This window comes from Chrysochloris asiatica, unplaced genomic scaffold (genome assembly GCF_000296735.1).
Source record: "Chrysochloris asiatica unplaced genomic scaffold, ChrAsi1.0 scaffold00100, whole genome shotgun sequence".
Classification (NCBI taxonomy): Eukaryota; Metazoa; Chordata; class Mammalia; order Afrosoricida; family Chrysochloridae; genus Chrysochloris; species Chrysochloris asiatica.
In genome coordinates this window covers 6,421,022-6,433,835 of record NW_006408618.1, presented here as the reverse complement: position 1 = coordinate 6,433,835, position 12,814 = coordinate 6,421,022, and the positions used below count along the sequence as shown (strand labels likewise).

The window sequence follows — 12,814 nt, the reverse complement described above, 5'->3', positions numbered from 1 at the left end:
ATTTTGACCCAGTGTCATCTGAAGACTGTAGAATACTTTAGAGAAGTTTTTAGCAAGAAAGAAACACTGCCTTCAGAAGTGGAGAATATGTCAATCAACATTTGTGTCACATTTTGATATTTTTATTTAATAAAATGTATCTATGATTTTGTGTCGATAGCTTTTGACTTAACTTTGTTTATTAGAGTAATACTATTACAGGGAATGGGAAATAAGTTTTATCATCTATTCAGATTACATATTGTGACTTGTTTTTCTTTCCTAATGTACTTACGGTCCTCACTTTAGTACCGTTTTTTAGTTCTATTATAGACCTCCCCCATAGATGATTTTGGAGTCTTGGTGTGGTGCTGTGGGTTAATGTGCTGGACTGCAAAATCCGTGTGAACCGCAAGGTTGGTGGTTCAAACTCAACAGCAGCTCCTCGGAAATCCTATACAAGGTTGCTATGGGTTGGAACTGACTCGACAGCACCTAACAATAACAACAGCATAGATGATTTCTTGTGGTAGTTACAGCATTAAAATGATGAATATTTCTGTGTCATTGATAGTGATTGGTTCTTTAGATTAGTATAGTTTTTGTCTATGAATTCTTTTCTCATGTCTTTCAAATTTGACCATGAAAAACGTTGGGAGATAAATACCATACAAGTTTGATTCCCTCCTGTAAGTTCTCCTATTCTAAATATATATTATTCTTTGTTTATTTTCAGGGAGTGAGAATAACTCTCTCTACCTGTACTATAAAGGACTTTCAAAGACATTGCTAACTTTTAAGTTTGACACGGTCAAAAGTGTTCTGGACAAAGACCGAAAAGAAGACGATACAAATGAATTTGTTAGTGCGGTGTGCTGGAGGGCACTGCCAGATGGGGTAAGTTTTCATGTTTTGTTTCTTTTTCACCTTTGTGTCTTATATAACACTTTATATATAGAAATTTTTTTTTTAAGGGTAAAGTATAAACTGATTTCTGACATATATTTGTTTCTTTCTATTACATTAATAAAATAGCCATTTTAGGTCCTAATTGACATGCAGTTAATGGAAAAATATGCTGTCTTTGGTACCTATTCGAGTGTCTCTTTAGCATTTACCTCTACTGTAAAGCTCTCCTGTAAAATTCCTCCAACACACACACTGCCTCATTTTCCATAATGATCACTTGTAGTAAGTATTCAATAAATGTCCAGTTGAACTGGTATTTTAATATGAAGAAGAGAATTTGGTTCAGATAAGGAGGAATGCTTTTATGTATACCAGATTTATTACTAGTTTAGGGCAGAATTTTTCTCTACAAAATATATAAGAATATTTAAACATTTCTTGACTACTCATTTACTTTGTGGGTCTCTAACAGCTTGGGTTTTAAGGTCTAAAATGTTTACATTTAGTTATTTCCATTAGTTATTTGTTCTTTTTAAATGTTTAAATTGTCTACTGTTGTTTCTTGTCATCTCTACATCACCTTCCCTCCTTTCATTTCTGTCCCACACATACTTAAAAGGAAATATTTATTTTGATCTGAGAGATACTTAGTTATTTATCTCTTTTTGATATATTTTTTTGTGTGTGTCTCAAGGGAATGTTATTTTAGAGTGTGCCAGACAGATTTTTTCTGTCCTTTGTTTCTTGTCTTTGGCTTGCAAAGCTAATAGAGCTAGAAATTCTGCCACTACCTTTTGTACCTTATTTAATTTTAAATATTTACTAAGTGTGATTCTAGTGAGAGTAGATACTTACTTTTTTAAAAATATATATTATTTATTGTTATTTAAAACCTCATAAGAAAATTTAGAAAGTATCAATGCTTATCCTGTACTAATAAAAGAGAGTTTGGTAGTTTAGCTGGGTTGTATGAAGAAAAACATGGCATCAGGATTGGAGGAAGACTCATTATTAACAACCTGCGATATGCAGATGATACAACCTTGCTTGCTGAAAGTGAAGAGGACTTAAAATACTTACTGATAATGATCAGAGAGCACAGCCTCAGTATGGATTGCATTTCAATGTAAAGAAAACAAAACTCCTCACCACTGGACCAATAAACAACATTCTGAGCAACAGAGATAAGATTGAAGTTGTCAAGGACTTCATTCTTCTTGGATCAACTATCAACACTCAAGGAAGCAGCAGGCAGGGAATCAAAGGACGTATTGCATTAAGCAAATCTCCTTCACAAGACCTTTTTAAAAGTGTTGAAGAGCAAGGATGTCAGCTTGAGGACTAAGGTGCACCTGACCCAAGCCATGGTATTTTCAATAACATCAATTGCATGCAAAAGTTGGATAGTAAATAAGGAAGACCATAGAAGAATTGATGCTTTTGAGTTATGGTGTTGGAGGAGAATATCGAAAGTGCCTTGGGTTACCAAAAGAACCAGTAGATCTGTTTTGAAAGAACAGCAGTGCTCCTTGGAGGCTAGGATGGCCAAACTTCATCTCTCATACTTCGAACATATTATCAAGAGGGAGCAGTTGCTGGAGAAGGATCTCATGTTTGGTAAGGTGGAGGGTCAGAGAAAAAGAAGAAGATGCCCAGCAAGGTGGATTGGCAATATGGCAGCATCAGTGGGCTCAAGCATGGCAACAATTGTGAGGTTGGCCCAGGACCAGGCATGTTTCCTTCTGTTGTGCATAGCGTCACTATGAGTTGGTACCGACTCGATGGCACCTAACAACAACAGTAAGTTTAGAGTCAGTAGCATAAAGATACTCTGTTATTGCCCTATTGTTAAGTGGTTGTTTTTGGGTTTGAGATGTGTGCCACCTCCCCTCCCCCCCTTGAAAATCAGTCTTATTTGCTTTGCCCATTTATTTCAGCATGAACTTTCAATTTTCAATGTTTTATTTTTTATGAGTTTATTTGAAATCACTAATTGGAGTATCATATAAAACCTTTGTATTGTGTACACTGAAATTTCATTTCTTCGGTGGTATTTGAAAAAATAAATAGAACCTGATCATACATTTAACTTGCTGTTACAAAAGAAATTTACTATATATTTGATGAAGCAGTTACAAATTCTAAAGCTGTTTATTTGAATATTTTATATCCATATGGGATTGCATAGCCTACAACTAATTACATTTGAATGATTTATCCTGTCTTTGAAATAAATATGGTTTGCTTTATTTCTGTATCAGCCTTCTAGTCTATACTTTTGAATATATGGAATGATAGACCAGTGGGCTATAATTTGGCTCATTTTCTAACTACTTCCTTGACAATAACCCCCTGACATCAAAGTTTATTCCTACTCATGGCGTAACCCCTTAGGACAGTAGAACTGCTCCATTGGGTTCCAGAGACTGTAAATCTCTATAGACAGCTTCATCTTTCTCCTGAAGAGTAGCTGATGGGTTTAAACTGCCCACCTTACAGTTAACAGCCCAGTGCATACCTGCATTGCCACCAGAGTTCCTCCTTCTTTGACAAGTACCGCATCCTTTTTTTGGTTTTATGTATCTAGATGTAATCACTTTTTACTGCCTAATACTGGTTATTTAGTGCAGTCAAGTCGGTTCTAATTCATAGCAACCCTGCACTTAGCAGTCCATTGCTTACCTTAGAGCACCACATCAGGACCCCTGATACTTAACTGGAACAGTCAATATCTGGATAAATAAAATCTCTAGATTATTAACACTCCATGTCAACTTTAATATTAACTTTTCTTGCTAAAATATCCATTTTTTCACAGTTTCTAACTACTAACATGTTTGTTTTGTTTTGTTTCCATTCTGTGGCACTACCAATTCTCAAATCAAGTAAGCATTGTTATACCTAATCGGCAATATGTGATATGGTCTGGGTAATTCATTATTGTGCTTTAATTAATTTAGAGTTGATTACAACTAAAATCTTTAGCAACTTTATCTTAGGAGAGTGTGTAGTCATAGTGAATCTTCTGAGGAAGCAGTATGGGGCTCCATATCAGGAGAATACTGTATGTAAAGAAAATTAAAAGTATCTTATTTTTCTCACAAATAAACAATATTGACATTTGAATATATTAATCATCATAGAACTTTTCCAATCATATAGATGTTTTCTTTTTTAAAATACTTTGTATATTACCATGTATTCTTTCTTCCTTTATCGTGAACATTGTCATAAATATTTTGTTACAAAGATTAATTTTCAATGGCTGCATATTATTCAAGTGTAAGGCTTTACCAGACCTGATTTAACCATTGTGTTGTTGGGTGTATGCAGGTTTATAGCTTATTTTTTCTACTATGAATACAATTTACATCTTTGTAATAAATGTTTGAATCTCTAACGATTTCTTTAGAGTATTATCCTAGATATTTATTATCAAGTTAAAGCAAGAGAATATTAGCTTCAGTACTTTTGATTAAAATTGATAGATTACCTTCCAGAATGTTTGTTTCCATTTATTTTTTTGCACCAAGAGAGTTTAGTGGTTCCAGTTTAGACATGCTCATAAAACATGGACTCTCATGCCAATACCTTTGCCAGTTTGATGGACAAAGATGATTTTGTGTTACTATGAGTCCTGGTGTGAAGCTACAGGATAAATTCGCTAAACTGCAAGGCCAGTTTGAGCCACAATGTCAACAGTTCAAATACATCAGCCACTCCTCAGGGAGCCACAAGGTTGGGAGTTCAAATACATCAGCCACTCCTCAGGGTCACTATGAGTCGGAACCGACTTGATGGCACTTAACAACAGTAAAATTAATATTTTCTAATTTTATCAGTTGTTTGCATAAGTAGGGGTTTTTGTTGTTTTACATTAACTTAGCTATATCTCTGAGAATATTTTTATCCATGGTCCTTTGTTAATTTGGTATTAGCAATTCAAATCTCTTGAACTGTCTCCACCCCACAACCACTTTGAAAGCATTGGTACCAAGCTAAGATAAATTAGCAACAATGGTTTTTATTCGTGATTTCTATCATAAGTTTTTGTTTTGTTTGAAGGTTTTTATTGTGGATTGAGTGAAAGTTTACAGGGCAGATCATCAGTTTTTTGTTATCTGTGTTTTATTCAATGACTAATTAGGTAAAGGAGAGTATATACGTTTCAGGTCTGTAAACATGAAGCCACTGGGATGAAATATAAAGAGATTCAAGACTCTAACTGAATATCTTTGTTCTTAAGTGATTTTGTCGGTTTAAATGGACACCAGTATTTCTGTTGATAGCAGATTCTGAATCCTTAGTAATTCCTACTGAGACTGCAGTTACCCCAATCATTTTGTATCAACTCTGAACCACATCATGCACACTTTTCAATTTTTGAATCACCAATCCTAAATTGGTATCTAATAACAAAAGAGGAGTCCCTGGGTGATACAGACAGTTAAGTGCTAGACTACAAAGGAAAAGGTTGGCAGTTTGAACCGATCCAGAGGTACATTGGAAGAAAGGCCTGGCAATCTACTTCTGAAAATTAACAGCTTTGAAAACTCTGTGGAGCACTTCTCTCAACAGCAACTGTAACAAAAATAGCAGGAGGCAATACTTAAAAAGATACTCAAGGCTCCCATAATATTATTTGTGTTAATGTCTCATATCTTCTGCTAACCTGCAAACTCCCTGGGAAACAAAAGGGCACTATAATGTAGTCTTTTAAGAGCACCAGCCCTACAGCAAAGCCATCTATATTCAGATGTCAGCTTTCCCACTTAACAGCTCTATGATCTTGTTCAAAGTTCCTTGTCTGCACTGTGCTTCATTTGGTTTTCCTCATTTGTTGAGAAGTATTTAAAATTTTTAAATAACCTTTTATGTTTATTATGAATTTTAAAAGGTGTTCATAATGCAGAAAGTGTTTGGGACACATATGAAGGGACTTCAAAAGTTTGTAGGAAAATTCCATTAGCTTGTAAATTCCATGATGGCTCTCAACTAATTTTTTGAAGCCCTCTCATAGCAAATGCTATGTATTTGTTATTACCATGTATTTTTCAGTGTTTCTTAGCTTTATGCAACTTGTTTGTACTTAATACAAATTTATGTTATTTTTCTAATGAATCATACAACTCTTAGAGTTGTCCTTTAAACTTGTTTGTTTAAAGACTGTGCGTAGATAATTAAAGAGTAATGGGAACCAAAGAAGTGCTGGAAGTAGAGGTGGCAGATGGATGCTTCTAATATCTAATAGACTCATTGGAAATTTAGTAATGATACCAACACTTCCTCAATTTTAAGAAAACTGGCTTATTTTACATGAACCGGTCCTGTGTAACTATTTCAGAAATGCTATTTTGCCCCTTGGGATATAATCTTCAGGCTTTTGCTTATTTTCAAAGCAACAGAATTTTTAAATGTTTATAGGTAAAGAGCTCTGGTAGTGTAGTGGTTATGAATCGGGCTGTGAGCCACAAGGTCAGCAGTTTGAAACTACCAGCTGTTCCGTGGGAGAAAGATGAGGCTTTCTGTTCCCGTAAAGATTTACAGCCTTGGAAACCCTGTACAGGGTCGCTATGAGTCGCAACTAACTCCATGGCACATAACTACAACAACATAGATATAGAGGAACAAGTATTTTTTGTTGCCTTGGTATCTTCATGCTAAATTATAGCATGTTCTTCTCTTTCTCTATTGCATTAGCACTGTTTCACAATTCACTCTTCTCCCCAAATGACTTAACATACTGGCTTTTCCAATTTATTTAAGTTTTTAGCCAAGAAGTAGGAATCCTACTCTGGTTTCTTAGTAAATTTTTTGCATATGAAGCATTAAATTGCTCTAAACTAAGACATAAAGCATAGCTTAAAAAAATTATGTAGTACTGTAAGCCAGTCTGCTTTTGCATTTTTAAAATACAAAAGACATCTATGATAAAATTTATTTATTTAAACCTGATTGATCATCACAATGATCAAAAATAGTAATAAAGCAGTCCTATTTTCGAACCATGCATTTGCGATGGAAAGAAGAGGTGGGAGATCAGATATATGTATTTTTTAAAGTTCCACAGATTTCCTCAGTGCATTATATGAACAATTAAGTTAGGAACAGTTGAATTATATTTCCAGAAAGAGGTTTGTTGTACATAGTAACCTAAATGATTCTCTAGCATCTGCTAAAGAGAACAAGTGAGCAGTTGTAATTATGAATATCTAATGTCTGTGAGATTTTACTACTTTCTCAGCTACCGGAAGAAGAAAACTCCCCAAAATAAGATACACTTTTGTTTTTCTTTAGTTAGAAACTGCTGCCCTTAGGAATAGTGACAAACATAGAGAATGAAATGTAAATGTAAAAGTTGTTGTGTTGGTAAATGTTTTGATGTACATATTTTACCACAGTTTTTTTTTTTAAAGAGCTACCCAGGGCTGCTATGGGTCGGAACTGACTTGATGGCACTTAACAACAACAACAATCATTAATATATTTTGACTTTCCATACTCATGAGCTGGTTTTTTTATCCTCAATTCTTCTGTGAATACTGAGCAGACAACATAGGAGCTTCTTCGCTTTCTTCTCTTCTTCATTTCTGTTTCGTCTCTCCCTTTTATCTTTCCTTTCCTTTCTTTCCTCTAGCTGGATGGTTTGTAGCACTTTAGAAAATTTTCCTGACTGGAAGAGGGCCATTCTGAATGAACTCTTGTCTGCCTTGGGCATGGAAGGAAAGAAGATTCTGAGCATGGACCCTGACTTCCAGGAAGACTGTGGCTCCCATCTTCTCCTACGTGTCCATTCTCCCCTTAGTGTCCACTTTAGAAGGGATGGGGAAGTAGGAAAGGAAGGAGACCAGGTGAAAATGGAGGCAAGCCTATTAATTGGTTCTTCTCTAAGTAAAATTCATTAAGTGTATATTTTCCTTACACTTAATGTCTGCTACTCTGTAGATAGCCTCTGGGGAAACATTTGTTATATTAAGTATTTCATAGTGAATATTGTAATGGAATTATCAGAATATGATTTATGGGTTCTGCTATTTGACATTTTTCATAATTCATTATTATCATTTTGTAATAGAATTTTACCTATAATCAAATGGGGCTTAAATATTTCTTCTTAAAATATTTTAATGTTTACTTTCCCTTGTGAATTATGTCAATTTAAGTGAAATATTAACTACAATACATTCTGAGCTATGCTGTAACCTATAAGGAATAAAGCACTGGACCACAAGGTTCAAACTCACCAGCTGCTCCTTGGAAACCCTATATAGGGTGGCTATGAGTCAGAATCAACTCGATGATACTTAACAACAACAAACACACATGCTTAAAAGCAGACTCATGGACTGTTGACCACAAGGTGGGTAGTTTAGACCCACCAGCTGCTTCTTGGAAGACATGTATAGGGTCACTATGAGTCAGAACCAACTCAACAGCATTTAACAACATGCTTAAAAGCATCCAAAATATTTTGAGATAGGACGGGTTATAATCTGTTTTCTAAATGTTTATCTTTTGATTGTTATTATGTGCCGTTGACTTGATTCCAACTCATAACAACCATGTGGAGCGTTTCTGAGGCTGTAAATCTTTTGGGGAGCAGAAAGCCTCATCTTTCTCCCACAGAGCAGCTGGTGGACTCAAACCACTGACCTTGTGGTCACAGTCCAGTACTTAACTGTATGGAGCATTATAGCCTTTTGATGGTTGCTACAAAATTTCCCATCATTGTGGGAAAAAGGAAAGTGATGCTGGATATCATTTTCTGTAATGAATTGGTTGTATATACTAAAGTGTATGTAGTGAGGAAATGTGATTGATCATTTCTAATTGAGTAAAAATAAATTTAACTATTACTTAAAGCTGAGCTAACCAAACAAAAATGAAATTTCTTGTCTACAAAGTGGACAGTACCTATTTAAAACAAAAACATTTCTATTTGGGAAAATAAACATCTTAAAGCTTTTATTTTGTATTTCTACTACAGTCTGTCATTACCATCTTTTGTTAATGTTGTGATCTTATAGTGATATTATGAAACCTCTCTTATCTCTTACTTCGTCTTTTCTTAAATCCTATTTTACTCAGCATTTTTCCAAATAAAGCTATCTGGAGTTGGCATTGGATGTTCCCAGGATGGTAGAAAAACTATTACTGCTGAACATAAGAATAATTTGATTGTGTAGATTAAAGAAAATTCAATCTATTATATTGCCGTAAAGAAACCATTTAATTTTATGCCTGTTTGCATTAGTTTCTGTTACTATAGATAAGCAGATCACTTTGATAGAAATAAAGTTTTGTTTGAACTGTGATAGCCAGCCAAAAGATGAAGATGGAAACAGAGCATGGTTCTCTATCTTTGGGTGTACCTGGGAAAGTGTTTACACATTCCGGAGAATTAGGTGATTCTCATACAGTCAGTCATGTTTAGTTGGTCATGCTGGTAATGTTTTCAGAGAGGCAGACAGTCATGCTGATCCATCTTCAAGGAGACCTTTGCGTCTGTGATGAAAGTAGGAAGCTTTAGGTAAATATTCATAACAAGAAACTTGAAAGCTGACTTCAAGATTCAGTTCTTGTTTTGCTGATTTCTTATTTTAAATCAGAAGTATTTAAAACTGTGACTTTGTAACTCACCCAGTGTATCTTGGAGGATTGCTTTCCTGAAATTGGGAGAGAGAAATAGTTGTGGTTTGTTTTGTTTTGTTGTTTTTATAATTAGTGGTTTTCATTTCTCACAACAATACATACATTTGTTTATTCTAGGAGACTCAAGATTTATCTTTTTATAAAAAAAATAATAATATTCCTGAGGAGACATGACATCATTTTTTAAAAGGCTTCATATCAAGGCACTGTGGATTAATGCACTGGACTGCAAGGTCGGTCGTTCAAGTTCACCAGCTGATTCTGAGAAGCCCAATACAGGGTCACTATGAGTTAGATCTGACGGCACTTAACAACAGCAACATCTCCTGATAAATAATTTAATTTAATTCCAGATTATGTAACCACCTTTGATTAGTTTGAAATATGTAAAAGAATGTATATAATTCTTAGTTTTAGAAACCCAGAATAATTCAAAGTCACTTATATGCTTATATGCTCTTCTTTTTACTTTAGAATTTACAAAACGTTTTCAACTGTGCAGCATCACTATGTCCTCATAATGATATTTAGAAAAGGGTTTTGTTTTCATTTTATAGATAAGTTAAACAGATTAAGTGTCTGGCTGACTGTCACTCAGCTTTAGGTGACAGAGCCAAGACATATGTTCAAGCCTCTAGTGTCCAAACTCCAAGTTAAAACCAACCATAGCTGTAATTTACCTGATTAGCCTGGATGTTTGCATCAGTGGAGGAAGACAATAGTGGTGCACACTAATACAAAATGTAAAATAATAAAAATAGCTAATTATAGAAATGTATTAGGTACAACAAGCCCATCTTATATACTGAAAGATTAAATGTAGAATAATTAAAGGAGAGTTAATACTTTTCCTATATAAAGTAGCTTTGCAGCTTCTAAGTATAGAGTTGTTAGATGCTGTCACATAGGTTCTAGTTTATAGTGAGTGACCTTATGCACAACAGAACAAAACACCATCCTCACAATTGTTGATACTTTTCAGCCCATTTGCTCTTGCCATTTTTTCAGTCTAGCTCACTGGAGGGGTCTTGCTCTTTTTTGTACACCTTCTCTTTTACCAAAGTACAATGTCCTTCTCCAGGGACTGGTTCAGTTTACATTCGGTCGGGTCCTAGAGCCTTCTCTTTGCTCAGTGCCTTCAGCGCAGCTTGGACTCCTTTGTTCAGTACCATCGATTACCTCTTGAAACAGTTGAGCATGGACCATTTCTTTTTACTTCAGTGACTCTTTATATTCTTCCATCTTCTTTTGATGCTTTCTGTCTCATTTAATGTTTTGCCCATAGGGTCCCTTAGCAAATTGTCCTCAAGTTTTGATTGGGCAGTTGAACGAGCATGTAACATGAGAGCACTGGCGCAGAAGCAGCCCCCTTTTCTAACTATAGCTGTAGTCTGTAGTGGTTTTCTACTTTTCCTTTCTTCTCCCTGCTCTGTTAATACAATACTGAAATACTAAAATCGATAGAATGCATGATAATTTTGTCACTGCAGACTACTACTGAGTTGGTTAATGTGACTTCATGGCTGGTTTTTCAGAATTGAAACAATAAAAAAAATCAGATATGGGCATTAATTAGATTAGCAGTTGTTTTATTTTGTTACTCCTTATGACCCTTTGAGGTTGTTTAATTCCTCTAGTACAAAATTTTTAAGTTGGAATATCATGGAGCACCTAACCCACAAGAATCTTCATGGCACCCTTCACCCACTGAAATCATCTGAAAAAGTTTATCATATACATGTGACTAGTTTTCTAGAAAGAGAGTTGATACTTCTCATTAGATACCTAAAGGGGATCAAAATATTAATTATTACCGATCAGTGCTCAAAATATGCCTGTAGCCTGATGTCGTTGTTGTTGTATGCTGTTAGTTTGTTCTAACTCATAACAACCCTGTATAGGGTTTCCGAGGCTGTAGGTGTTTAACTGGAGCAGAAAGCCTCATCTTTCTCCCACAGAGCAGCTGGTGAATTCTAACTGCCAACCTTGTAGTTAGAAGCCCAGCATGTAACCCACTTTGCTACTCAGTTTCCTATTGCTTGATAGGGCTGCTAATTAAAATGCATAAACAATAGGTTTTTTACTAATAGCTGAAATATTGGTGGTTCAATCCCCTCCAGAAGCACCTCTGAAGATTGTTATGGCAGTCTGTTTTTGAAACGTTCCAGCCTTGGAAAAGACTCTTTGGGGCAGTTCTACTCTGCACACATGTTACCATAAATCTTAGAATCCACTCGGGCAACTAACACTACCAGTGTTGCTACTGTTAAGTGTCACTGAGTTGAGTTCAGAATCATAGCAACCCTATGCACAACAGAATTAAACACTGCTCAATCCTGTGCCATCCTCACACTGTTATGTCTTTTTAAATTTGTGAGACATGCTTTGTGCCCTGGCACATAGTGTATCCTAGAGAATGATCCATGAGCACTGGAGAAAAATATGTATCATGCGGGTAATGAGCAGAGTGTTTTATAAAACATCTATTAGGTTTAGTAGTTTATAGCATTACTTAAATCCTCTCTTTATTGGTCTTTGTAGATGTTTTATCCATTATTGAATTGGTATATTGAAATATCCCAACTATTACTGTACAACAGTCTGTTTCACCCTTTAATTATCTTAGTGTTTGCTTTTTATACATTAGGGCTTCGATGCTAGGTACATGTATGGCTTTTATCATCTTGATCAATTGGCCCTTTTATCATTTTATAAGTTCCTTCACCATCTATTGTAAACAAGTTTTGACTTAAAGCCTATTTTGTCTAATATTAAAATCACTATCCCCACCTGTCATGTGGTTACTATTTTCAGGAAATGTTTTTTCTGTCTTTCACTTTGAAGGGATTCTCATATGCATTTTAGTTCTTCACAGTCTTCTTCAGATTAATACTAACGTAAATTCAGTAAAATACAAAACTTTGATCCAAACTATTTTCCCTTCCACCTTTCTTAGTCATTATTGTCATATATATGATGGTGGTGGTTGTGTTTCACCGACTCAGTTCTGACTCATAGTGACCCTGTGCAGGATTTCTGAGACTATAAATCTTACAGGAGCGTAGCCTCGTCTTTCTCCTCAGGAATAACTGGTAGATTCGAACTGCTGGCCTTGCTGACCTAGTATCCACTATCCTACCAGAGCCTCTTCATATATATGATATAGAATTAAAATTTTCTCCTTGCTTGCTGTACTAATTACCAAAAGGGTAATATTGAAGCCTCTAGCCATAATTATAGATTATAGATTTCCTTTTTAGTTCTGCTTCTCCTT

General features: G+C 35.2%; 1 protein-coding gene across 3 annotated transcripts in view; it reads left to right on the top strand.

Annotated features, from left to right (window-relative positions):
- RFWD2 (ring finger and WD repeat domain 2, E3 ubiquitin protein ligase) overlaps nt 1-12,814 on the top strand; it is a 265,833-nt gene that overhangs the window by 218,695 nt on the left and 34,324 nt on the right. For all 3 annotated transcript variants that reach the window (XM_006867072.1, XM_006867071.1, XM_006867070.1), the window contains one exon: nt 716-876. In XM_006867072.1, coding sequence (XP_006867134.1) covers nt 716-876 — 161 coding nt within the window. The remainder of the gene's footprint in view (nt 1-715; nt 877-12,814) is intronic.